Source organism: Eurosta solidaginis, chromosome 5 (assembly GCF_040869045.1).
Source record: "Eurosta solidaginis isolate ZX-2024a chromosome 5, ASM4086904v1, whole genome shotgun sequence".
Taxonomy (NCBI): domain Eukaryota; kingdom Metazoa; phylum Arthropoda; class Insecta; order Diptera; family Tephritidae; genus Eurosta; species Eurosta solidaginis.
This window is the reverse complement of record NC_090323.1, coordinates 190,618,798-190,644,087: the sequence shown is the minus strand read 5'-3', so window position 1 is coordinate 190,644,087 and position 25,290 is coordinate 190,618,798. Positions and strand designations below refer to the sequence as shown.

Here is a 25,290-nt window from a genome sequence, read left to right as displayed (position 1 = left end):
AATATAATTGATATAGAGCTCTTTTTGCAAAGATATAGCTTATTTTATTCGTCTACGACCCCTTTAGAAATCGTTTATATAAAAGCGGGCGTGATCCTTAACCGATTTCATTAATTTTTCTTCGAAGCATTGCTTATAGTAAAGGCAAGCTCTCTGCTGAATTTGATAGATTTAACGGTTTTTGATTTATAATAAATAATGTTTTTAAAATTGATTTTATCGCAAGTGGGCGTTGCCACGCCCATTTTCAAAATTGTTTCCAAATATTTATTAAGAGTGCCAATATCAATTCACACTTCTAATTTCAACATTCGGCGTGTATTATCTACTAAATAATCAGGCTTTTTGTGTTTTCCAAAATGTTATATATATAAAAAGTGGGCGTGACTATCATCCGATTTCACTCATTTTCAATATCAATCTATTCTGGGCCCAGATAAGGCTGTAAATCGAATCTCGATATTTGCTCAAGTTTTCGTGTTAACGAACGGACGGACAGACGGGCGGACTTGGCTCAATCAAATTTGTTTTCGATACTGATGATTTTGATATAAAATATAAAAACTTCGCGGTCGGAATTAAATTAACCCTCCGTTTTGGCTCGCTTATAAAAAAGGTGGTCTTATAAATATTATGGCGAATATTGGCATCACTGGGCTGTTAGTAAATAATCGCGCAACAACAATAAAGCAAGCTGTCATTCTTGTGTACATGAACAAATCAATCATCATTTACACATATACAAGGCAACGGAGAGATACTCACAAACACATGTAATCATCAGCCGAAGTAGTTGCTCACACATACACACGCATATATGTAGCTCAATTACCAAGCAGGAGATACAGCAGTTCTAGAAGGCGAAACGTCTAGACTTTAGTAGAAATATGCGAATGAAGCAACGAAGAGTATAAAAGCAGCGCAAGCTGAGTAATAAATAATCAGTTTCGATTTAAACACACTATTGGTTGTGAAGTATAATTATGAAGTACTAATCTCAAAGTAATCTGAATAAAGACCAGTTTGCAATACTGAATATTGGAGTAATTTATTCAACAGTTTAGCGATACGAACGTTAGCAGAAGGTGCATAAATATCAGAAATCCACAGAATTCTTTACAATATTCAGCTTTTATTACTCTTCATGCAATCGTAGTCATACTACAATCCTTCGATCACCTAGAAGCCAACAAAACTGCAATACACTCGAATGCAGTAGAAAATAGCTTCGGGCTTAAGAATGAATTGCCTATGGCATCAAACTGTGGAGGCGTTAAAGTCAATCGTTTTCCACTTCCATCCAACAGTTACGCTCTTTTACGCCTGCACATATAACATTCTCATACAATACGGGCAATTTACTACGCTTTTTATGGAAAAGGAAGTATGCATGTATTTGATACAAGAGTGAGTGAGTTGAAATGTCTACAGACATGAACACAAATAGCATTTTTTGAATCCACCACCACTGCACTTATAAATGCAATTTACTTCCAGTTTTAAGCTTCATGCATACATAAATTAATATGTGTAGTGTAAATTATTTAAAAAAGAAATGTCATCCCTTTCACATTTTTTGTCTATACACTTTTCTGTCATTGATTTTTTCTGTCGCACAGACTTTTTAAATTGCTTTTATGTTTTCACGATTGTAGTAAACTGAATCCAGTCCGAGTTTGACGACATGCGCCTTCAGGGTTTATATGGATTTTTGTGAGCCTAGTCAAATACTTAGTTTTTCTGTTTGCCTTTTGAAAGTTCATTTGCAGGACATTATGATATTAAGCGCATATATGTTAATATGTATGCATATGTACATACTTCCATATAATGGTTGCTTCAAAGCAAGTGCAATACGTAAATATACACACATATGTACATACATATATGCTTATGTGTATGTCCAGTTGACTGTCAAATGGTCTGCCTACCTATCAATGCAACTGTTATGGCTCAAAGTAAACGTATGTATTACAAAGTACTTAGCACTGTGCAATTTTCATATATAGACCACATACACATAAGAGTAGAGAGTTAGATGATAAGGCAACAACTGCACAAACTGGCGCTAAGTTCTAAATGACTTATCGATTTACTTACAGAATAAGTTACTTTGCCAGCCCTTTATGTTTAAGATAGGTATATAATTTTTGGAATCCGCAATATGCCCTTCAAATGATCTCTTTGTATGCAGCAAGGGCTAGAAATGAGAAGGCCTATCTCATGATGGCATATAGTGACTTAAGGTCATATCTCAAGCAGAATTCCAACGACTGCCCTTTGCGGTGTGACTTTCAGGAGGATGGGGCTTCCCAGATGGAATAAATAGTTCTACCAAGAACTTTGTGAAATGCTTGAGGCCACGACAAATTCAGCTAGGCTTGGTAAAATACTTCCTAGAATTATTCAAATATGCGTTTGTGTGTTATTATTGACAAATTATCCATAACGAATTAATATCGTCGATTTATCAATGTTTGATCAATTTGTTATCGGCTTCTTATCGCTAAGTCTTCGACTTCTTATTGGTTTCGACTTGCCATCGCTGGGTGACAAATGTGTCGTCGAGTTTATATTGAAGTTTTAAATTGTATATGTTTCATAACAAACCGATAAGTCGTCGATACCAAATCGATAACACGCCGATAACATATTGAAAACACTCCAATAAGAAATCAATAACCTTGCGATATCCAGCCTATCATGTTTTGATGAAAAAAATGTTTCAGTAGCAAATCGATAGTTTTTCGATAACATATCGATAAATTTTTGATAAAAATTTGATAAATTTTCGTTTAGAAATTGAAAACTTTTCGATAAGAAACTGAACACTTTTCTCGCTAACACTCCAATAACATATCGATAGCTTTACGATAAATCGTTAACTTTATAATAACATATTGGTAACTTTTCGATAAATAGTCGATAACTTTCCGATAATAAATCGATAACTATTCGACAAAACCGAGTTATCGATAAAAAATCCGGTAAATCATTGATAACCTCTGTCATCGATAACGATTCGATATATTGTCTATACGTGATCGATAACACACCTATAACAAATCAATACCTTGACGATAATAAATGGATAACATGTCTATAACTCGTCGATAACAATCCGTTAACATCTCGATTACAAACTGATTACACGCTGTATGATTTCGGTTCAGTGTGTGACTACACTTACGTTTACATGGGGATACAGCATACCACCTCCAAAGACTACGCTTATGCTTACACATGCCTATTAAACAGTACCAAGCTTATATATCTTTTTATACCCAGAGTGCCTTGCAGACAGAGTATATTAACTTTGATTGGATAACGGTTGGTTGTACAGATATAAAGAAATCGAGATAGATATAGACTTCCATATATCAAAATCATCAGTATCGAAAAATAATTTGATTGAGCCATGTCCGTCCGTCCGTCCGTCCGTCTATCCCTCCGTCCGTCTGTCCGTTAACACGATAGCTTGAGTAAATATTAATATATATTCACCAAATTTGGTACTCGAGCTTATCTGGACCCAGAATAGATTAGTATTGAAAATGAGCGAAATCGGATGATAACCACGCCCACTTTTTATATATATATAAGATTTTGGAAAACACAAAAAACCTGATTATTTAGTTAATAATACACCTAGAATGTTGAAATTTGACGTGTGGACTAATGAGACTCTTGATAAAAATTTGAAAAAATTTTTAAAATGGGCGTGCCCCCGCCCACTTGTGATAAAATCAATTTTACAAATATTATTAATCATAAATCAAAAACCGTTAAACCTATCGTAACAAAATTCGGCAGAGCGGTTGCCTTAACTATAAGGAATGCTTTGAAGAAAAATTAACGAAATCGGTTAAGGACCATGCCCACTTTTATATAAACGATTTTTAAAAGGGTCGTGGACGAATAAAATAAGCTATATCTTTGCAAGAAAGAGCTTTATATCAATGGTATTTCATTTCCCAAGTGGATTTATAACAATAAATAGGAAAAACCTCAAATTTTAAGAATTGGACGTGGCTCCACCCCTTTTATGACTAAGCAATTTTCTATGTTTCGGGAGCCATAAGTCGAAGAAAAATTTACATATCGTAACAAAATTAGGTACATATATTTTCCTTATAGCAGCAAATATTTCTAGAAAAATGGACGAGATCGGTTAAAGACCACGCCCACTTTTATATAAAAGATTTTTAAAAGAGTCGTAGACGAAAATAATAAGCTATAACTTAGCAAAAAATAGTTTTGAATCAATGATATTTCATTTATCAGGTTTTATTGTAAGAGGAAAGGGGATACTTTTTTTTTAAACGGGCGGTGCCACGTGTTATGTAGAAAAGTAATTTATCTGAAATCAAATGTACAATTGAAGCTCACGCTGAGTATATAATGTTCGGTTACACCCGAACTTAGACACTTTTAATAATTTTTCTTTCTTGTTGAAACTAATATTTATTCCACGCAGATGATAAAGAAACATTTTGTCAATATTTCAATCACGGTGACATGCATTTCACTTCATGGATTTCCTTCCTTTTCCTCGTGTGTTTTCAAGTATGACTCAAATGTGACAAAAAATATATAAATTCCAATACCTCGATCTCGGCGCCACCTACCGGTAATTCTCCTCCGGAACCTCTTCAGTGGATTCACTTTTAAATAGAATAGTCTGGGTTTTCCTCTTCTTTCACATATATAACGAATCGTGTAAGTCTTCATTTTCACATTATCATATTTCTAGGTGATGTAAATTTTTTCCAATTAAACGCATGACCAACTTCCTTCTACAAACATAACACGGCAAAAACTGTCAAATTAATTAAGCAATTATTTTCATAACACATCACAGTGCAGGTAACTTTAACTTTCTGTACAGGGCTCGTTTTGCCGTGGCCCCAGCCTAAAGTTTTTCATGAGAAGAAAACGCTTAAGGAAAATGTCGTGTTTATTTCTTGTGCAAAAAATAGCAAAGGGCACTCAGGTCTTGTTCAAAGACCCCGTTACATGCATGGAATCCTTGTCTACCTTCCACTGGCCACAATGATATGCTAAGCAGTATTCTCAATCAGACTATCTTGCACCCAACTTCACCTTCGACATGAACTTTAGGTCCGATCTTTTCATCAGATCAGAACCATGGCCAGTTTATTAGAATCACACCGATCATTCCTCAATAGCAAAGACAAGTTCGCTCCAAACCACTTTACTGTGTAGGAATTTGATCTTTAACACTTGTCGCTACATTGATTTTAGTCCCCCTCCAACATTTCGGATATTGCGACTACGCCTTTTTTTTTGCTATGGGTGTAACATATACTCCACCTTCTTGTTTATTTGGAGGATGGATATATGCGAAGCATGAACCATGACAACATCAGATGAACCTACTCTGGAAGTATTCGATAGAGCAGTTCTTCGAAAGATTTACGGATCTCTACGCGTTGGCGATGGCGAGTACCGAAGAAGATTTAATGATGAGCTGTACGAGCTTTACGCAGACATCAACATATTCCATCGAATTAAAACGCAGCTGCTACACTGGCTAGGACATTTTTTCCGAATGAAAGATGACACTTCGGCTAAGAAAATATTTTTATAGGCGAAAGCAGAGGAACGGGGCGGTCCTCACTCTGCTGGAAGGACCAAGTGGAAAATAATTTTGGTGTGACGAATTGGTGCCAGTTGGCAGAGCGAAGAAGCGACTGGCGCGCCTCGTTGGAAGGCCATAACCGTTTTAGCGGTTAAGCTCTAATTAGGAAGAAGATATATGCGAACCGCCTTCCAATCCCGTGTAGGTATATTAATGTTCGGATGCTTCGAATTCACCCCACATTTGGCTCAGCCCTTGCCTTTTGGAAGTTTGGAAAATCTCCCTCCAGCTATTTCAAGGTGCTAATATTGCTCAAAAAAAAGCTTAACTTCATTGTCCTTACTGAATCGATCGAAGTGTGATAGCGGTTTATTTGGCTTGTCCCGCAACGTTCTGACCATGTCATTAAACATCTCTCTTTCCTCAGATCTCGAAAGTTTTGATAGATATCTGCCCTTAAGGTATAATTGCGATTTATTATTGCCACAGTCAGGAACTGAGGATCTGCTTCGTTCATCTTCTTGGTCACAACCGGAGTCGTGGCGTTGGCTCCTTTTCAAAATTTATTAGTACACCGGAGTCGCTTTGCTAACTCCCTTGAACTTATCAATCCCTTCGTGGCGGCCGCGCCGCTTGCTGCGGTAAAGTGAATTCGCATGGTGGCCCAGTGAAGGGAAGGCTCTGTTCAAATACCGCGCAATACATGCATCAGGGCGCTCAGTTACACAGGAGGGCACTGTGGAGTTCGGCTAAACCCTCACACCAGTAACAAGCAGTCTGTTAGTTGAACCGAATAGGTATATGTCCTTGGATTGGTTTTGTGTTCAATGCCCCCTAGACCAAAAAGCGGTTCGTACAAAGAGGTCCTAAGTCTTACGTAATAACTTTTCTTATCCTTCAATACATATTTCAGATGATTTTCGCTTTATTTTGATATAAGAAATAGGCCCACATAATTGCAAATGAAAATGTCATCGTAGGCCTTTTTTAAGGATATGGCAGTGCTGTTTCAAAGGGAATACCAGTTTATATCAAATGGGTTGTCATATGAATATTGTTCTTTCAAAACCTTTGTAATTTAAAAAATGTTGAAGATGCCAAACACATTCGGCCCCTCCGCCTCAAAATTCTAAATGTGGTCCTGCTCATAGGTGAATGTAATGCTATTAAAAATAGAAGCGCGTGATAAACGAAGTAAACACGCGCCACTACGTATTATTATTTATCTTAATCAAAATGCACAAAAAAAAATAAACAGGATGTATATTAGGAAATCATCAAAACACAATTTTGCACTCAAATAATTCGCCTGCCAACAACGGCCGTCAAATCTAACATCCTCGAACTCTTTGCGCAACACAATAAACATTTTTGTCCAACCTGAAACACTTTTGATAACGTTTGCAAGGTTTAAGGCGAACTTTTATACCGATCCTACTAAAAAATTTTAGACAGTCATGACAATCGACAGTTAAGCAATACAGGTTTAACGAATACCTCTGCACTGGTGCTAATGGAAAGCACAGCGAGACAGTTTTTAAACGAAAATGTTTATTTCATAACCGGTCCATTTCTAGTGCATTCCGAATCCGTTTTAGATGCTTTGAACTGGCGAATTTAACATATCGCTGTCCTAAGCGTTGAAAACAGTCCCCCACTGCATTGCCTTTTCTATAGTTCCGCACAAGTGGAAATTTTACTACAATCGAACTATGTAGTTCCAATTTGGTTTCTCAGCTATAGTTCTGACCCAAAAATGTATTTTACTAGTTACTAACTTCCCTACAGGATATGTATTTAAATTAATCATTATTCGAGCAGCGACTACATCTGAACCACGTTCGTTTCAGCAAGTTAAGAATAGGAGCGTTCCATTGAGTTAAGGAGCTCTGGCTCACGCTCAAATCTTATTGAAAAGATCTGGATCAACTTAATGAGAGCTGGTAGCACTAATGTAAAACATCTGTATTGTTGAGAATAAGAAGAAGAAACGTACACAAAAATTGAAGATACTATCTTTTATGTATGTACACATATTTATTTCAGTGCTACCATGGCTCAACTATATGGTTGGCTCATCTCATCAGCTGATTTAAATTTTTTTCATTTCACTGGATTAGGGATTGTCAGAAGGAGATGGCAAACTCAAAATGAAACCAACACATTGACAACATCTTCTTACTACACACAAAAGCTGTTAAGTTTTATGTTTTCATTCCATTCCATTCGTCTAACACCAACACGCTGATTTTGACAATCTGAACAAAGGTATGTTGTTGCTGTAGAGCTGAGCCAACCATATAGTTGAGCCATTAGTGCTAACAACTCAAAAGTGGTTAGCTGTCAAAAAATCGACTATCGAAAGCGAAACAGAACTGCTATACGGATCAGAAATGGAACCAGATAAATATCAGGATCACAACGTTGTTGTTGCATTTGCATGTTGAATTTCTATCCGTATCTGATTCACGCGTCATTGGAACGGAATTAATAGGAGCGTTCCATTGAGTTATCGAGCTCTGGCTCACGAACAAATCTCATTGAAACGATCTGGATCAACTTAATGAGAGCTTGGAGCACTAATATAAAAAATCAGTTTTGTTGAAAATAAGAAGAAGAAACGTACACAAAAATTGAAGGTACTAATAGAATTATTAACATGTAAATAGTTTCGCACGTAAACTCTTTATTTTCTTTATATTTGCTTCAATTTGTTTACTCTTTCCGTGTTTTTGCTTTTAAATATGGCAAAATCTTTTATGTATACACATATGTAGACATATTTATTTCAGTGCTTCCATGGCTCAACTATATGGTTGGCTCATCTCATCAGCTGATTTAAATTTTTTTCATTTCACTGGAGTAGGGATTGTCAGAAGGAGATAGCAAACTCAAAATGAAACCAACACATTGACAACATCTTCTTACTACACACAAAAGCTGTTAAGTTTTATGTTTTCATTCCATTCCATTCGTCTAACACCAACACGCTGAACAAAGGTATGTTGTTGATGTAGAACTGAGCCAACCATATGGTTGAGCATTAGTCCTAACCAGGGATGCACCTTAACGTTAAGCTAATCGTTTATCAAAAAATGTCCACCGTTTCCGTTGAAACACTTCGAAATATTATCGATAAAGAAATTATCAAGATATTGTCTCTCGTTTTTAACCGAAACGAAAAGCTTTCGTTAGCGTTAAAAACGTTAACAGAAACGTGATACTTTATGTTTGAATTGTGCTGGCAATGCTATAGCCATGGTGAAGCCGTAAGGTGGCAACAACGAGCGCACATACACACACAAACTCTATGTAATTTGTTTGTGTAATTCGTTGGTGGTAATGTCAAAAATACTCTGAGAAATGTTCGTACTGTCAAAATTCATGAGAAAAGTTGCAATCAGCTTGGATAATGCTTTCACCTTTAATGACTCCGCCATCAATCAGCTTTGCCAGCATAGTTTGAAATTAATAATCAACATAAACGATTTGATTTCGTTTTGATATGGCAGAAAACGAAACGAAATCATTTCGTTAATTTGACGATCTTAACGTTAATAAACGAAACGAAATGACTTCGTTTCGTTTATTAACGTTGATTATCGTAACGAAATGATATCGTTTCGTTGGTTAAGCATGCCTGGTCCTAACAACTCAAAAGTGGTTAGCTGTCAAAAAATCGACTATCGAAAACGAAACGAACAAAACTGCTATACGGATCAGAAATTGAACCAGATAAATATCATGATCGCAACGTTGTTGTTGCATTTGCATGATACATTTCTATCCGTATCTGGTTCACGCGTTAATGGAATGGAAGTAATGTCTTCTAAAGGTCTGCAAATAATAGTAACTGTCATTTCTTAGGACATGACCATGTGGGTCAGTTGAAAGCACTGCGAGGCAACAGAAATAGTTCTGCGCTATTTGGAAACTAGTGTGATTCGCTGCTGCAAGGTAGTTACGCTAAGATTACAAGGTATTATGACTGTAATCAAATCAAACTGTGTTGTAAATTATCAATATTAATACATATATAAAAACGACTAGTATAAAAATAGCAAAAAAGTAAGCCATATATGACCATCCGTTAGTCATCAATATGTCATACACATATTTAACAGGCGAGGCTCTGATGAGCCCAAGCTCTTATATAATTTAGGGGTGGGGCGGGATGATCTAGAAGGGTCAAAGTGGTCATATTAAATCGTTCCCGAGATACTCGGGCTAGTACATTAATGGTGTTATCGTAACGTATCGGGTCTATATCCGGCAAAGGACCATCAACATCGAAACATTTCCCAAAACCTACGGAAGTAATACAAAACAAGAAGGATTAACCCTGTAACAGGTTGGTTTCCTATCCCCACTTCTGTTCAACTTCTACGCAGACCACTTCATAATAATGAAAACGGGCCCGTATATGACCATCCGTTAGTTATTTGATAATTTGGCAATTAGTTTGATCTTCTAATGTAAGCTACTATCGATTCAAATGGATTCAATTGTTATATTCTTACTTGTCCAAACAGGGAAAAAATTTCATCTTCTCAAACCCATATCAAACATGACTGAACAACTATGTAACCGAAATAATATTTTTTCATTTTTCGTAACTTGTAGTTAAGGTGCGTGAAAACTTTTGTGACTTTTTTCCTTTTGTTGACTGGGTTAACATGCAATTGAACTATGCTTGTATGTATATCTAGATATATATGAATCGCAACAACATTGAAACAAATTTGCGGATGAATAAATTTGCATAAAATGTAGGAACGAATTATAAATATGTAATTTCACTTTCACTGAACGGAAGCTGTTGTTGCCGGTTATGTCATGACATTCGTGGCTATTGTAGTGTAGGTTATGTTTTCGATTCGACACGTTAAATAAGCGTAAAGAAAACACGAATTATAAGTTAGCTGCTGTTTTTACATCACCAAAATAAGCTCCAACTTCTTTGATAGACGTATACTCATGGTGGGAAGTCGTATAATTTACGTCGGCTTTAATGCACACGATGACCTCTGGCTTTCGCATATGCAAGATCATGGTGGGAGGCATGACTTTGTAAATCGTATAGATGATGGGAAGCTTTCAATTTAAAATAGCAACTTGGCACGGCTTAAAGAACATATTTCAGTTTCGCATGATCATCGGTTGTGCCAACCTTCCCAGCTGAACTTGCAGCCTTAGCGAGGAAACGTGATTTGTGCGACTAAACCCACAAGAGATCCAAATAAAGGTGCTAAATTCTTAGATTAGAGCACCTTAAATAAAGAGCCAAATGTGAGAAACATATCAGAAACTGCAACCTCTCCGCTGTTGCTCGTAAGCTCTGGCCGACCGTGAAGGCCTCGTGAAACCCACCGTAACACAATGAAATTATATCAAATATAAAAACAACATTACGCCCATTACCATAACGGCCTCAGAGAGAAGTTATCCAGTGGGATTCAAGTTAAGCGCAATAAACTCTATTGTCAACCTCACCTACCGCAAAGGATCCTGTTACAGACATGAATGTATCATACACATATTTAACAGGCGAGGCTCTGTTGAGCCCAAGCTCTTATATAATTTAGGAGTGGGGCGAGATGATCTAGAAGATTCCAGGTGGTCATATTAAATCGTTCCCGAGATACTCGGGCTAGTACATTAATGGTATTATCGTAACGTATCGGGTCTATATCCGGCACAGGACCATCAATATCGAAACATTTCCCAAAACCTACGGAAGTAATAAAATACAAGAAGGATTGACCCTGTAACAGGTTGGTTTCCTATCCCCACTTCTGTTCAACTTCTACGCAGACCATTTCATAATTATGAAAACGGGCCCGGGTTTCCGACTTATTAAATCGACGGTCAGATTTTTCGCGACGTGAACCCTTCAGAAGACAAAACATGTAGACATCTACGTTGATGGCATAACGCTACTGACTATTTTCCCAAAGTTTCTGGGTAAGACGGCCAAAAGCACTTTGTGCAAAGGCCACGCCCATTGAACACAAGTGCACCATTTATCCGTCTAGGGGGAGAATTTTGTTAAAAGCTCGGCTTAAAACGCGTTAGCTGTCAGGTAAACTCCTTAGCATCCATCGGATAGTCAGGCGGAGCATAAATCATTAAGCTCTTCCATACCGGAGATTATTCTCAACGCGACCGCAAGTAATCAACTCTCTAGCCCGTATGCCTTTAGATAACTAAGCAAGCGCTACACTGACAATATTTCTTTTCAGTTTTCGATGATCTATTCGGTGGGTTACTAATATCATGCATTCAAAGAAGGTACTAGGGTTCAACAAGGCACATCTTTTAACAGTAACTGATGTGTTGCCAGCTTACTGCTCGATGTGAGTTCTTGCGGTATGACTCAATATTTTGGTCAAGCCCAACTATATAAGTTACATGCATCGAAAATGGCGGGGTGGCCTAGTTTTTGCAATGAAAAGGTATAAATATCTCGTATTGGATGTATGCGAATCCACGGAGAGAATATACAAGATCAATATTTGTTGAAGCTATATCAGTGGGTGACCATATTATGACCATATCAGAAAAACAAAATTGCGATAATGTCAATATCGTTGACATTATAATCATTTCAGATTGGACGTTGTGACCATTTCATGGGATTATAACATAAATTGATCTTGTGCCCTTTTGAAGTGGTCATAAGATCAATTGACGTAATGGCCTTTATCTTATCTCATCCCTCCTACGCAGTTTATAGTTCAATTACTGGAAATCAGAGTCGGAGTTAGATAATGTGGCATCGCAACGTCCGTAAAAGTCATTAAGTGAGCTGCTCATCTATACCTGCAGCACATGCCACCCAATCGAGCCTAACCTAGCCTTACTTTACTATAAATTAAAGTTACTCACCTAATTGTTTCGTTGTCTCTATCACCACACCATCCGTCACACTACTCTTTTCCTCGTTCTCCACTTTAACGCCGGACATACTAGGCCCATTGGCCGCACTCTCTCTTAATCTTTCGGCGTTGACTTCATCCTCCACAAATTCTTGTTTCAATTGCAAGCCTTTATTTACACTCAGCGTATTGGCTAACGTAGGCGGTCCCTCTTTATCTTTTCCAAATTCCTCAAAATCTTTTATATCCGCACAATGATAGGATACACCCGATGATGAGCCCACCGACATTGGATATTCGCCATTATAGACTGGTGTACTTTGTGTGCTGTCACTGCGGCCGCGTGTGCTACAACTACTCACGCTGATGCCGCTGTCTGTGCCGGTGGCGCTTATTAATGGTGGTGATGTGGTCAAACAATCGGTACTCGGTGTCAGCTGTGGTGAATAAATGTTGCTTGTGTTGGGCACATTTGTGGCACTCGAAGCCATCGCACTGCTGGCAGCAGAATGCGTATGCGGGGGTGCATTTGTTGGCTGCTCTGACGCGTGGCATTCGTGTAAATTCACTTGTGCGTTTTCGATTTTAGTTGGCAACTTGGAAGATAAGCTCTTTGCAGGTTGTGCTTGCACAATGGGGGACCGCAGAGGTGGTGTGTCGGTGCCTTGTTCGGGTTCCTGTGAATTGGTAGTAGGTATGCTGGCTTGGTTGATTGGGGCTAATGAGGAAGCGAGTGATGTTTGTTGATATTGTTGTTGTTGTAGTTGATGGTAAAGCTGTTGTTGCTGGAATTGGTGTTGTAGCTTTTGTTGGTGGTGTTGTTGCTCTTGTTGCAATTGAAATTGTCTTTGCATTTGCAAATAAGCGCTTTCACTACAATCAGCTGATGGCGGGCGCGTAACATTTTGTGCATTCAATGTGCACACTGTCGGAGCAGGAGATGGTGGAGGGTTTGGTGTTACCGCTGGTGAACTACCACTTAAGCTCGATGTTGGCCGTGTTGCTTGTGCACTATTTGTAATGTCATTACAATGTCGAATTTGTGGCTCATTTCCACCACAAGGGTTTTTGTGGTTGGGTTGTAGCTCAAAACGCGACTCGGGACGCGGTTCCGTATGTGGCTCCGACTGCGACTCCTGTTGCTGTCGCGTTTGCGCTTGCAGTTGTTGTTGTGCGAGTTGTTCTTCTTGTATCAAGCGCTGTTGTTGTAATGTTGCTGAATTTTGTTGATATGGCGGCCCACGTGGTGGATAATGCAATACGCTCGATGGTATTAGCTGTTGCCCAGCTGGTGTATACATGCCACGCATATGATGTGCTGGTAAGCTCTGCGGATATGGCAAGTAACGTGGTGAGCGATTGCTATAGAAACTTGCGTATGGATTTCTAGCTGGGTTGCTGCTAGCGCCAATTAATCGACCATCAAATGTGTTCTCATAATGCGAATGTCCATGTTGTTGTGGTTGTTGAAGGTGATGTTGTTGCTGTAACTGCATATGATGTCGTTGTAATTGTTGTTGTAGTTGTTGTTGCTGTTCAACAGAGTAATGTTGCTGGTGCACTGGATATCCTGGAATACCGCTAAAATGTGCAGTAGCGCCACCAAATGCGCCATAGCCAGGAGAATATGAAGAACGTTGGTGCGGTGAAAATGCGCTGGTTGGTTGACTCATGTTGGGTGTTTGTGGTGATGGAGGGTAATCTTTAATGCGCTGTTGTTGTTCCTGTTGCTGTTGTTGCTGTTGTTGAAGCTCGTTTGGGAAGTGCATCGTTTATGGTTTTATATTTTGCCTTTTCTCAGCTAAATGCGGAAGTGGCCTTAAGTGATTTTAGTTGTTTTTGTTGTTATTGTAACTGCTCTTGTTTATTAACGCTTATCAAATACGCATTGGGCTATGGATGTTTTCATTATGTCCATAATACATGATCGCACTATGTTGCTGTAATATCCTTTTATATACTTACAGCTTCGTAAGTCATGGTTTCGTGGAAGGAGTTGCTCATCGATTCTGATCAAAGCTTAACGAATTTTGTTGATTTAAATAGACATGCATATTTTGTTAAAATCTACGTTTTTTAATTCTTTTGTTTTTAGTCTTTGCTGTTATTGTAATTTTTCTTTTGAATCTTTTCAACATAATTTATACTTCTTAATTGATTTACATGGAAGATGTTCGCCATTTTTGTTTGAAATCAGATCCTTTGACCTATATAATAAAATTTTGAAATTGTATCTGGGGCATTCCATGTCCACTCCTCCTTCCGATGGACTTTGTATGACCAATTTCGGATAAATTTATACCTCTTTTGGTACTCATCGGAAAAGGTTTCCACGATTTGTTCCACGTTCCATATATAGGACGAATGAAACGATAATGTAATTAAAAAATAAATAACCGGGAGATATGAGTTTTTGAATATTTTGGCTCTTATTATGATTTTTTTTAAACTCGGAGAAAAATTTTCGTTATTTGATTAATTGTTTTTAAAATTTTTTTATTAAAAATTTGGTTGGCCGAAAAAAGTACCCGGTTCAAAAAAAATTATGCGGTTCTAAAAAATTATCCGGTTTTAAAAAGTATACAGTTCTGAAAATGTACCAGGTTCTAAAAAGTACCAAGTTTCAAAAATGTGTCCGGTTTAAGAAAAGTATTTCATCCAAAGTACCCAGTTCAGCCAAAGTACCCGGTTCTTAAAAATACCCTGCTCTAAAAAAGTACCTAGTTCGAAAAAGTACCCGATTCCAAAAACTACCCTGTTCTGCAAAAGTGCCCAGTTCTTAAAAGTACCTGGTTCTAAAAAGGTGCCCAATTCCAATGAATTAAACGATTAAAAAAAGTTCCGAGTCTAATAAAGTCTCCGATTCAAAAAAGTATCCGGTCCTAAAAGAGTTCCCGATTCTGATAACGTAACCGATTGTTAAAAAGTGCTCGGTTCTTGTAAACGTCGCTCATTTAATTATAGTATCATAATATTTGGCCTGCTTTTGACCTGGGCATTCAATCCAGTGTCGTCTGAACTCTGGATCATAGAATGCTTGTTAAGCACCCTGCTTGGCAAGGTAGTCTGTATGTTTGTTACCTTCATGTCCCTGATGCCCGGGAACCCATCTTAATAAAACCTTGTTTTTGTATATAACGATATTAGAACTAGGGCAGAAATAATATGGTTGACCTGGCACCAGACGTTCAGATCAGTATTCCCCTCGATACAGTCTTAAGTTGAATATGAAACACTTCCCCGATAGAGTCTACAATCCACCAGCTCCACCTGCCGAGTAATGTGAAGTGAAAATTGCATGATCTCAGCTCAAAGAAAAACAAGTAAGGAAGGCTAAGTTCAGGTGTAATCGAACATATCCTAGCTGAGTGCTTTGGAGACAAATGTGGGAGTTGAATGTTGATATAATTTACTTGTATACTGTAAAAATATAAAATTTTTTGTTAAAATTTTACTTTAAAATTTTTTTTTAAGTGGGCGTGTTCGTTATCCGATTTTGCTGATTTTTATTTAGAACACATATAGTAATAGGAGTAACGTTTCTGCCAAATTTCATCATGATATCTTCAACGACTACCAAATTACAGCTTGCAAAACTTTTAAATTACCTTCTTTTAAAAGTGGGCGGTGCCACCCCATTGTCCAAAACTTTACAAATTTTCTATTCTGCGTCATAAGGTCAACCCACCTATCAAGTTTCATCGCTTTATCCGTCTGTGGTAATGAATTATCGCACTTTTTCGGTTTTTCGAAATTTTCGATATCGAAAGAGTGGTCGTGGTTATAGCGCGATTTCGTTCATTTTAAATAGCGATCTGAGATGAGTGCCCAGGAACTTACATACCAAATTTCATTACGACACCTCCAAATTTACTCAAGTTATCGCGTTTACGGACAGACGACCGGACGTTCGGAACAGTTTACATGTCCCGTAACGGCACAGTTATACGAACAAAATTAATATACTCTATGAGCTCTGCTCAGCTGAGTATAAAAAAGCGACGGGATATGGGCTGATCTACTTAAGGATTAAGTACTAGTACTAGTGCTAATTCTAGCAGTACTTCCAACTTAAATACTTTAGCTCAGACTTCAGCACTACTGGTACAAGTGTGACTACCAGCTGTCCCGTTGTGCTTCCGATAGTGGTGCGAAACTGTCGCTTTGTGTGAAAGTCTCCCATTTTTTCTGCAGGGTTATTTATTTAGGTCCATTTGAACTAATATGATACGGGTATATTTATTACAGCAGGTCACTTTCGTATCTAGTATATGAATATGTGCTTATAAGGAAGAAGTCAATTGCCTAACTATTGAAATATATTTAAGATTCATGGCAGATGAGACGTACATAGTTTATAACTTGTGGTTTTGACTGCAGGATATTGCAGCGTTCGAATGCTGAAAGGACATACACTAACACATTCGACTAAGTCAGTCCAAAGTAAATCTCTTGCGGTATGCACGGACACCCCTTTTGTGTGAGTACTCTACTAATTTTCTGGATACAGAAGGTTGTGCAATTTTTTTTTCCTTTACTCAATTCATTGGCTTCGGTGTATTACATGCTTGTACACCCCACACATCCAATTTCTAAGCTTAACTTCTTCACTTCACGTATTTCACACCTCTGTATATTTCAATTTTCTTCATAGGTTTCCTTTTTTCTCTGTTTTGTTGTACAGAAGAACAAATGTGGTTTCCCTTCCGCTAGGAGTTCTTTTTGCTCTTCATAGTGACGTTGACCATTGTGTTCATACTCTTTTTATCAAAGCAAATTTTCACTCACTCATACACTTTGGTTGAACTTTTTTCTCGCTGATTTCGTTTAGTGACGCCTTTTAGATCCATTGACTTTGATTTAATCGAGTCGAATATTTAGAAATCTTTTGTTTGTTTTGTTTCAGTCTACACATTGAAAGTTTTGATTAGCAATGGTTGGCTTTGTGTCCATTTTGTATGGTTTTTTTGTTCACCATACACGAAGTTACCGCAATTTTTCTATAAAGAAATAAAAAAAAAGTAATGGTTTGTTAATGGCTTGGAAAGATTAAGAAATGGCTATTAAGGATGCACATATCTATACGTACAAAACATGTATTAGAAAAGGCAGTCGAGATAGACCATCTGCAAAAAGTAGATATGTTTTATAGCAGAATTTACAATCTTACTCTGGCCTACATTTTTTTTTTTATTTTACTTTATTTGGTTTTATTTTATTTTAGTTTATTTAATTTAATTTACTTTTATTTAATTTCATGTTGCTTTATTTTTTTTACTTTTTTATTATTTTTTTTTCATTTAATTTAAATTAATTAATTTAATTTTTATTTCATTTATTTTAAATTTTATTTAAGCTGGTTTTATTTTATTTGATTGTAATTTATTTGATTTTATTTTATTATATTTTACTTGTTTTATTTTATTTAAATGTGTTTTATTTTATTTTATATTGATTTGTTCCATTTAATTTTGTTTTATTTTATATTATTTTATTTTGTTTTAATTTATTTTATTTAATTTTTTTTTGTTTTATTGTACTTTATTTAAATTTAGTTTATTTTAGTTAATTTTATTTTATAATATTTTATTTTAATTAGTTTATTATTTTTATTTTATTTTATTTTATTACATTTATCTCTTCCTTGAGCTCCACCTTGGGCTATACATTATACATCGGTTGTATACAACAAGACATATAAAGCTATTTATACTAAATATACATAGGTAAATTCATAATAATCTGTAAATTACATGTCAATGTCTAAAAACGAACGAACAATGGATGTTGTTGATAGAATTGCTGCCTTTTGAATAGGTAGAAGCTTATTTTCTAATTTTAGTTTCTCCAGGGTCGTCATAAGGGTTTTGGGTACCACGCCTGTTGATGAAATGATTATTGGCTCTATGCTTACTTTATCAAGGTGCCATAACAGCTTCATTTCCTGAGAAAGTCCTGTGTACTTTCTTTTCTTTTCTGTGTGCACGTCTTTCAAGTTGTGCGTATTGGGAACCCCAATATCAATTAAATACGCGCTCTTTTCTTTCTTTTCTAATAGGACTATATCCGGCCTGTTATGGGGTATACTTCTATGTGTAAGTATAGTGCGGTCCCAGTACAGCTTATATTCGCTACTTTCTAGCACTGCCGAGGGAGTATATTTATAATACGGGACCTCTTCTGTAAGCAGATTCGTACGAATTGCCAAGCGCTGGTGAACGATTTTCGCTACGTTGTTATGTCGTGCTAAATAGTCTGTTGCTGCGAGCATAAAGCAAGCTCCTGTTATGTGCTGTATGCTGTATGTTGGCACTTCGTGCATTTGTCACTGTCTATTTCAGCGCGTACAATGTACTTTAAGTAATTTTTTGTGGCGATGACTTGGTCCTGTATTGCTATCGTGAGGCCCTCAGTTTAAAGATTCCTGAATTTTTCAGCCATAGGTTTGAAGCAACGGGATCGATCCCTGGTTGACTTAATGAATGGGGGTGTCTGCCATGGAGTGTTTTCATTTTCCATTCATCAATGAGTCGTGCTGAATGAATAGAATCGCTTTCTTCATTCTGTATGTCGAGATTAAACAGGTTTAAAGGCTTATAGTTTTTATCCGCTCCGCATGCAGCTTGGTGTAGTGCTGTGAAAATGCTGGCTAAGAAATACTGGCGTAGGTTTTCGATCTGTTTTTTACAAAGATGTTGGATATCTATCAGGCCACGCCCTCCTAGACTTCTAGATAAGTTTATTCTCTCCACTGCAGATTTCGGGTGATGTGCTCCGTATTTTGTGAGCAGTGTTCGAGTCGCTCTTTTAACACCTTCCAAATGCGTGTCAGACCATTTTAATACTCCGAAACTATACGTTAGCACTGGTATCGCAAACGTGTTTATTGCCTTAAATAAATTCCTGCCATTAATACCGGATTTAAGGAGTGATCTTGCTCTATCTAGGAAGCAGTCAGTGATGTTCTGTATCATGACATTATGATGTATTCTTCTGGCCTACATATAACCTAGGTATTTATAGGACTCATCTGCTTCTAATGCATCTATCTTTTCATTATTCGCTAAGGGAAAATTATGCATTACTACATTTCCGTGCTGAACAATCAGTCTTTTACATTTATCTAGCCCAAATGTCATACAAATATCTCATGAGAAATCTTCGGTTATTTGAAGGAGCTCATTCATGTGCCGCTCGGACCCTGCGTATAACTTAATATCGTCCATATAGAGGAGGTGTGATACCTTATACGATGCACCTTCTCTTCCTTTTATGTTAAATCCATTTTTGGTATCATTAATCAAGGTAGATAGTGGATTAAGCGCGAGGCAGAACCAAAGAGGACTTAAGCTGTCTCCTTGTAGTATGCCTCTTCTAATGGGTATCGTGGAAATACTTTGGAGTCCATTTTTTGTTTTTAGATTAAGTGTTATCTCCCATGTATTCGAAAGATGTTCAAGAATAGTTATTATGTTTGGGGCTAGTTTATACACTTTTAGCACCTCAGTTAACCATGAGTGGGGTACACTGTCATAGGCTTTCTTGTAGTCGATGTATGCCGTATATATATTTCTTTGTTTGTGGTATGCTTGTTCCATTACAATGGAGTCTAAAAGAAGCTGCTCTTTGCATCCTTGGGAATTTTTTGCACAACGTTTATGTTCAATAGCAAGTATATTTTGCGTCTTTAGATGGTGGTAGATCTTATTAGCAATGCATGCTGTTAACAATTTGTAAAGCGTACACAAGCATGTTATTGGTCGATATTTCGCAGGGTCCTTAGTATCATCCTTATCTTTTGGCAACAGATATGTTTGACCTTTTGTTAGAAAACCAGGTATCAAAGTATTATTTTGTAAAAACAATGTATAGAATTGCGCTATATATATATATGCGTAATGTGAACTTCTTAATCCAGAAGTTATGAATGTTATCGGGGCCTGTGGCCTTCCAGTTATGGGTGTTTTTGATTGCTTCACTTATATTCCTCTCACTTACGGTTACGTTTTCCATAACTTCAAATTTGTTCGCCTTTTGGTATTCTTTCCCAATCCATGGAGCATTTTCATTATGCCTCACACTTTCAGCCCAGATTGACTTCCAGAATCTTTCTACCTGGAATGTTTCTTATTATATTATATTTTATTTTATTTCATATTATTTTTTTATGTTATTTTATTTTAATTTATTTTTTTTGGTTCTTTATTTAACTTTATTTTATAATATTTTATTTAATTAAACTTGTTTTATTTTATTTTATTTCAATTTATTTTATTTTTGTTTTATTTTAGTTTACTTTATTTTAATTCCTTTTTTTTTTTTTTGTTTTCTTGTATTCTATTTAAATTTAATTTACATTATTTTATAATAAATTATTTTAATTTGTTTCTTTTTTCATTTTATTTTATTTTATCTTATGTTATTTTATATAAATTTGTTCTAATATACTTAATTTAATTTAATTTTATTTTATATTTATATATTTTATTTCAGTATTTCTTATTTTATTTTAATTTATTTTATTTTTACTTTTATTTTATTTTATATTATTTTAATTTGTCTAAATTTATTTTATTTGATCTTCTTTATTTTATAATATTTTAGTTTAATTTATTTTTTTGTTATTTTAGTTTTAATTTCCTTTATTTCAGTTTATCTTATTTTATTTTAAATAATTTTATTTTTATTTTTTTATTTTCTGTTTTTTTATTTATTTATTTATTTACCTACAGGACGCAGTCCTCACAGATAGGTAACCATTTGAAGTACAAGAAAAATTAAAAATAACAAATTACAATAAAATTATATAATTATAAGACCAAAATACATAGAATTCAGATGCAGCGCATTATATACATAATTTATTTTTTTACCGGTCAACGAATCAAATAAACAATTATGCAAACCAAAAAGCAAACAGTTAACTAAAAGTTATATTCGCATAGTCAAAATAAAATAAGTCTAAAATTTAGTTGCTTAATTAACGTACAGATATTTGCTAGCGGTATGCATTTATGAAATAAGGCGTAGAGTACATTGTTAAAGTGACATGTACGTTCATCAATATCACCGGTATAATCGGGCCAGGTTATTTTCGACAATTCATTGATTAGCACAGACCTATTAGCTTTCTTGAATGGAACCCGTAGAGAAGTCTCTCACACGACCTTCTGACTTTGACTAGAAAGACTATACGACTCCAAATAAAGAGCAAGAGCTGGATGATAAACATCTTCAGGCAATACAAATGGATCACATCTATGAACGGAGCAATTCGAGGCGTCGTCTGTGAACATCAAATCAAGAATTTCCCGTATTTGGTGCGAACATTGTTTAATTGGAAAAGTCCTGCATCCTCCAGCTCATTTAAGAACTGAAAGAATATATCCCGGGAAGAAGTAGGGACCATTAACCCAATCTCCAAGCAATATGATAGAATCAGAGGAACTAGCCATAGAAACAACTGATTTCACTAAAGAGGAATGTCTCAAATAAATGGAAATATCGGATTGGGGTGGTATATAGGTGGAAATAAAATATTTAAACGCTGTGAAGAATTTCATACGCACGCAAAGATACTCGATATCAACAGAGTCAGCAAAATGCAATTCCTCTGCAGAAAAACTGGTGTGAACGGCAATCAGCACGCCACCACCAATTCTGTCCAGTCGAACTTTTCTAAAAATCTCAAACGACTCGGATAATATTTCGGAGTTAAAAACAGTTGGCTTCAACCATGTCTCAGTAAACACAAGAACGTCATAATAAGTATCATGACTCTCGAGAAAAGTAACCGTTAGTTTAGTGTTCAAGCCCTAACGTTTTGATAAAAAAATATTAAAAAAAGAGTCAGTTAAATTAGACGTATAATTTAAATTAGACTTATGAGTATCCAAGAAAGAAGTAGTGTTAATAACAGCTGTCTCACTTATTGCTAATTTATTTTGTTTTATTTTGTTAAAAGTTATTTAATTTTACTTTGTTTTATTCTAATTTATTTTATTTAGTTTGATTTTATTTAATATAATTTATTCTCATTTTATATATATTTTTTGTTTTTTAATTTTATTTTAGTTTGTGTACTAACAAAGTAGTTTGTTAACACTTTGAATATTAAATTATAAAGCCGCTGTTATTAAGTCTTGCTTTTTGGCGTATGAGTTGCGGTCCAATAGTACGACAATTCTAAAATGTTACATCGAAATCGGAGATTATACAAAATTTTGGATAACGCACTTGAAAAGTTTTAGCCCTTTCATACATACATATGTAAAGAAATGTGTTGACATTTTTTTCGTTCCGAGTCTCCCATTCTCACCAAATTTAGTAAAAGGGCAATTAACATTATTAAGGGAGACAAATAGAGTTGACAAATGTTTATGCAATTCCAATTTTTTTTATTCAGCTTTTAGCCGAAACCACACACTTAGTGCTTTCTCCATTACCATAGTTAGCAACCACATCAAAGCAAGTTCTATGGTAGTTAAACTGTCATCTGCTCATTTATGTTTGTATGTAGGAAGTTCAAATTCAATTAGTTCAGTGAAAATAGGCTTTTGATTTGATTTAATTTTTTAATTGGCTGATTAGTGTTTGCCAAAAACTTTAGAATGTTGAACTTAAAGTTCATTGGACTTGGATTGATAGTAAAGCAAATAGTTAATGCAAAATGGGATAAGTTTATAGCACAACAGGGTAGTTAGGTTGACCTGGCCGTTCCGCGAGGAATTTACATAGATTGAATGAGTCCAATAAAATTCTATTCTATTTTTTTCAATATTTTATATTGATCCTCAATATTCATTGTGGCCTTACATATGTATATAAGTATGTACATCCATTTATGAACTATTGGCCACTTTATTGTACGCACAGCTTCACTGACATCGCTTTACTTCATTTAAAACATCCCACTCTAATACACACAGGCAATGCCACAATTCAGTCAACAAAATTTTCATTATCATATTTGATTTTAATGCACACCCACACATAACATGATATTTTTGCTTAGCTCCACATAAATTCCGCGGTAAGCAAAAATTCTACTCAATTTGCATAGTGTTTGTGACTGAATTGTGGTTACAGCTGCTGCAACGCAGGATATTGAGTAGAGTGAATACTAACACAATCATACGGTAAAAAATTTATACAGCACTTGCAGCTACATACATACATACATAATGTCACCCCTAACCGGAAATATTTTTAAGTGATTTACTTAGCACTTAAACGACGAACACAACCAACTGACTTAGCCAACATGGTAAACTAGTAGAAATCCAAAAGTAGTTGTCAATTCGATATCATACTTAGCCACTTACAAAGTGTGTTAATATGGAGCTAATCGAATATTTATTCGCTACAGCAGCAGCGAACTAAAAAATAGCAGCGGAAAGTTTTATAACATTAAAAAAAGTTATCACATTAAACTCCCCTCAGCGGGTTAGGAGGCCTGGAATATACAAATGTCAACCTGACGTACCCGTGGTAAATCCCGTTTTTTTTTTTAACAGCCGGGGCTCTAGCGATCCCAAGTTCCTAATGGATCTAGGATGGCCTTGAAGGTTTTATGTGGTCCAACAAAATCGTTCCCGAGATGGTCTGGCTAATGCCTTAATGATGCTTGTTATCGGAACGTACCGGATCTGCATCTGACAAAAAGACCATCAATATCGATAACACTCTCCAAGGCCTTCGGGGATTGTTCTTATCGCTACAACAACAACATCATCATATTTTAGTCAAACAAACTTAAAACGTTAAAGGTCTCCTAAAACTTACATTGATTTTCGGGAATTTTTAAAGAAATATGTCACAATTTGTATAAGGAAAAACATGTTCCTTAAAAAAAGGTCTCACAAAATTCAGTGCGAATTTCAAGAGACCTATTACTTGTACTTGGCTTGGCTAAAGTCGATTGCGCCACAAAACTGCATACTCAAAAAAATTCAGAGAACTCCAAATGAAACATTCGAAATTTTGATAGAGCTTTCTTGAATATTCCAAATTTTTCGAAAAATGTTTGGAATTGATTTGCATACTTTTAATTATCAATTTATTGAACTTAGTTTCTTAAACTTTCAAAAATAAAAGAAAAAATAAATAATTTGACGAAATTCGGTAATAATTCTCACTGCTTAGTGTTTTGTTTAGCGCTGTAGATATCTTCACTATATCATAATATACCGGCAGTTTTAGCAGCTGCGTGATAACCTATGCAATTTGAGAGCACAAAGCAAGATCAAGCTTCCCTCCATATGTTTCTCCCAACTGAATGAAGCTCTCCGCCTTTATCTGCTTTCAGAAGCACTAGCGAGACTTCGTTCAGACTGTACTATATATCTATACTGGGTTCTCGATCTTAAAGAGATAGAAGGTAACGAGATGGCTGATGAGTTGACAAAGGAAGGTGCAGCACTCGCTGAGCCGACGATAAACGTTCCAAACCCTTTTGGTGAGCCAAAAGGAGACAGGGGCTGCATAAAGCAGGAAAGGCGTGAACAAAAGCGTGGGGCTGCATAATTTTTAATCATTTGCAAATCCTACGATTTTCCCTTTCTCACGAATACAGCAATAACTATTCAATCTTGCCTGGGTAACATTTATAGCTCTAAGCTGTATGATGGCATTTCTCAACGGGGCGTGGCAAATTCTTGTAAGCTTTACAAGAGCTCCAAATAAAATATAGGAGCATACATGCAACATGTAGGTTTACCAAGTCTTGGGTCTGTGATTTTTCATCGCCTACCTCGTAAAATGTTATGGCTTTGGGGTCCATCCACCAGTGAGGATAAATATTCCCTTCAT

General features: G+C 36.0%; 2 protein-coding genes across 2 annotated transcripts in view; one reads left to right on the top strand and one right to left on the bottom strand.

Annotated features, from left to right (window-relative positions):
• The window catches only part of LOC137254354 (transcription factor kayak), a 54,708-nt gene extending 37,247 nt beyond the window's left edge, over nucleotides 1-17,461 (bottom strand). The window contains exons 1-2 of the mRNA XM_067792003.1: nucleotides 17,269-17,461; nucleotides 12,491-14,687 (exon numbers count right to left, since the gene is read on the bottom strand). Coding sequence (XP_067648104.1) covers nucleotides 12,491-14,249 — 1,759 coding nt within the window. The 5' untranslated portion in view covers nucleotides 14,250-14,687; nucleotides 17,269-17,461. The remainder of the gene's footprint in view (nucleotides 1-12,490; nucleotides 14,688-17,268) is intronic.
• The window catches only part of LOC137251963 (dnaJ homolog subfamily B member 13), a 478,991-nt gene that overhangs the window by 406,041 nt on the left and 47,660 nt on the right, over nucleotides 1-25,290 (top strand). The window lies entirely within an intron of this gene.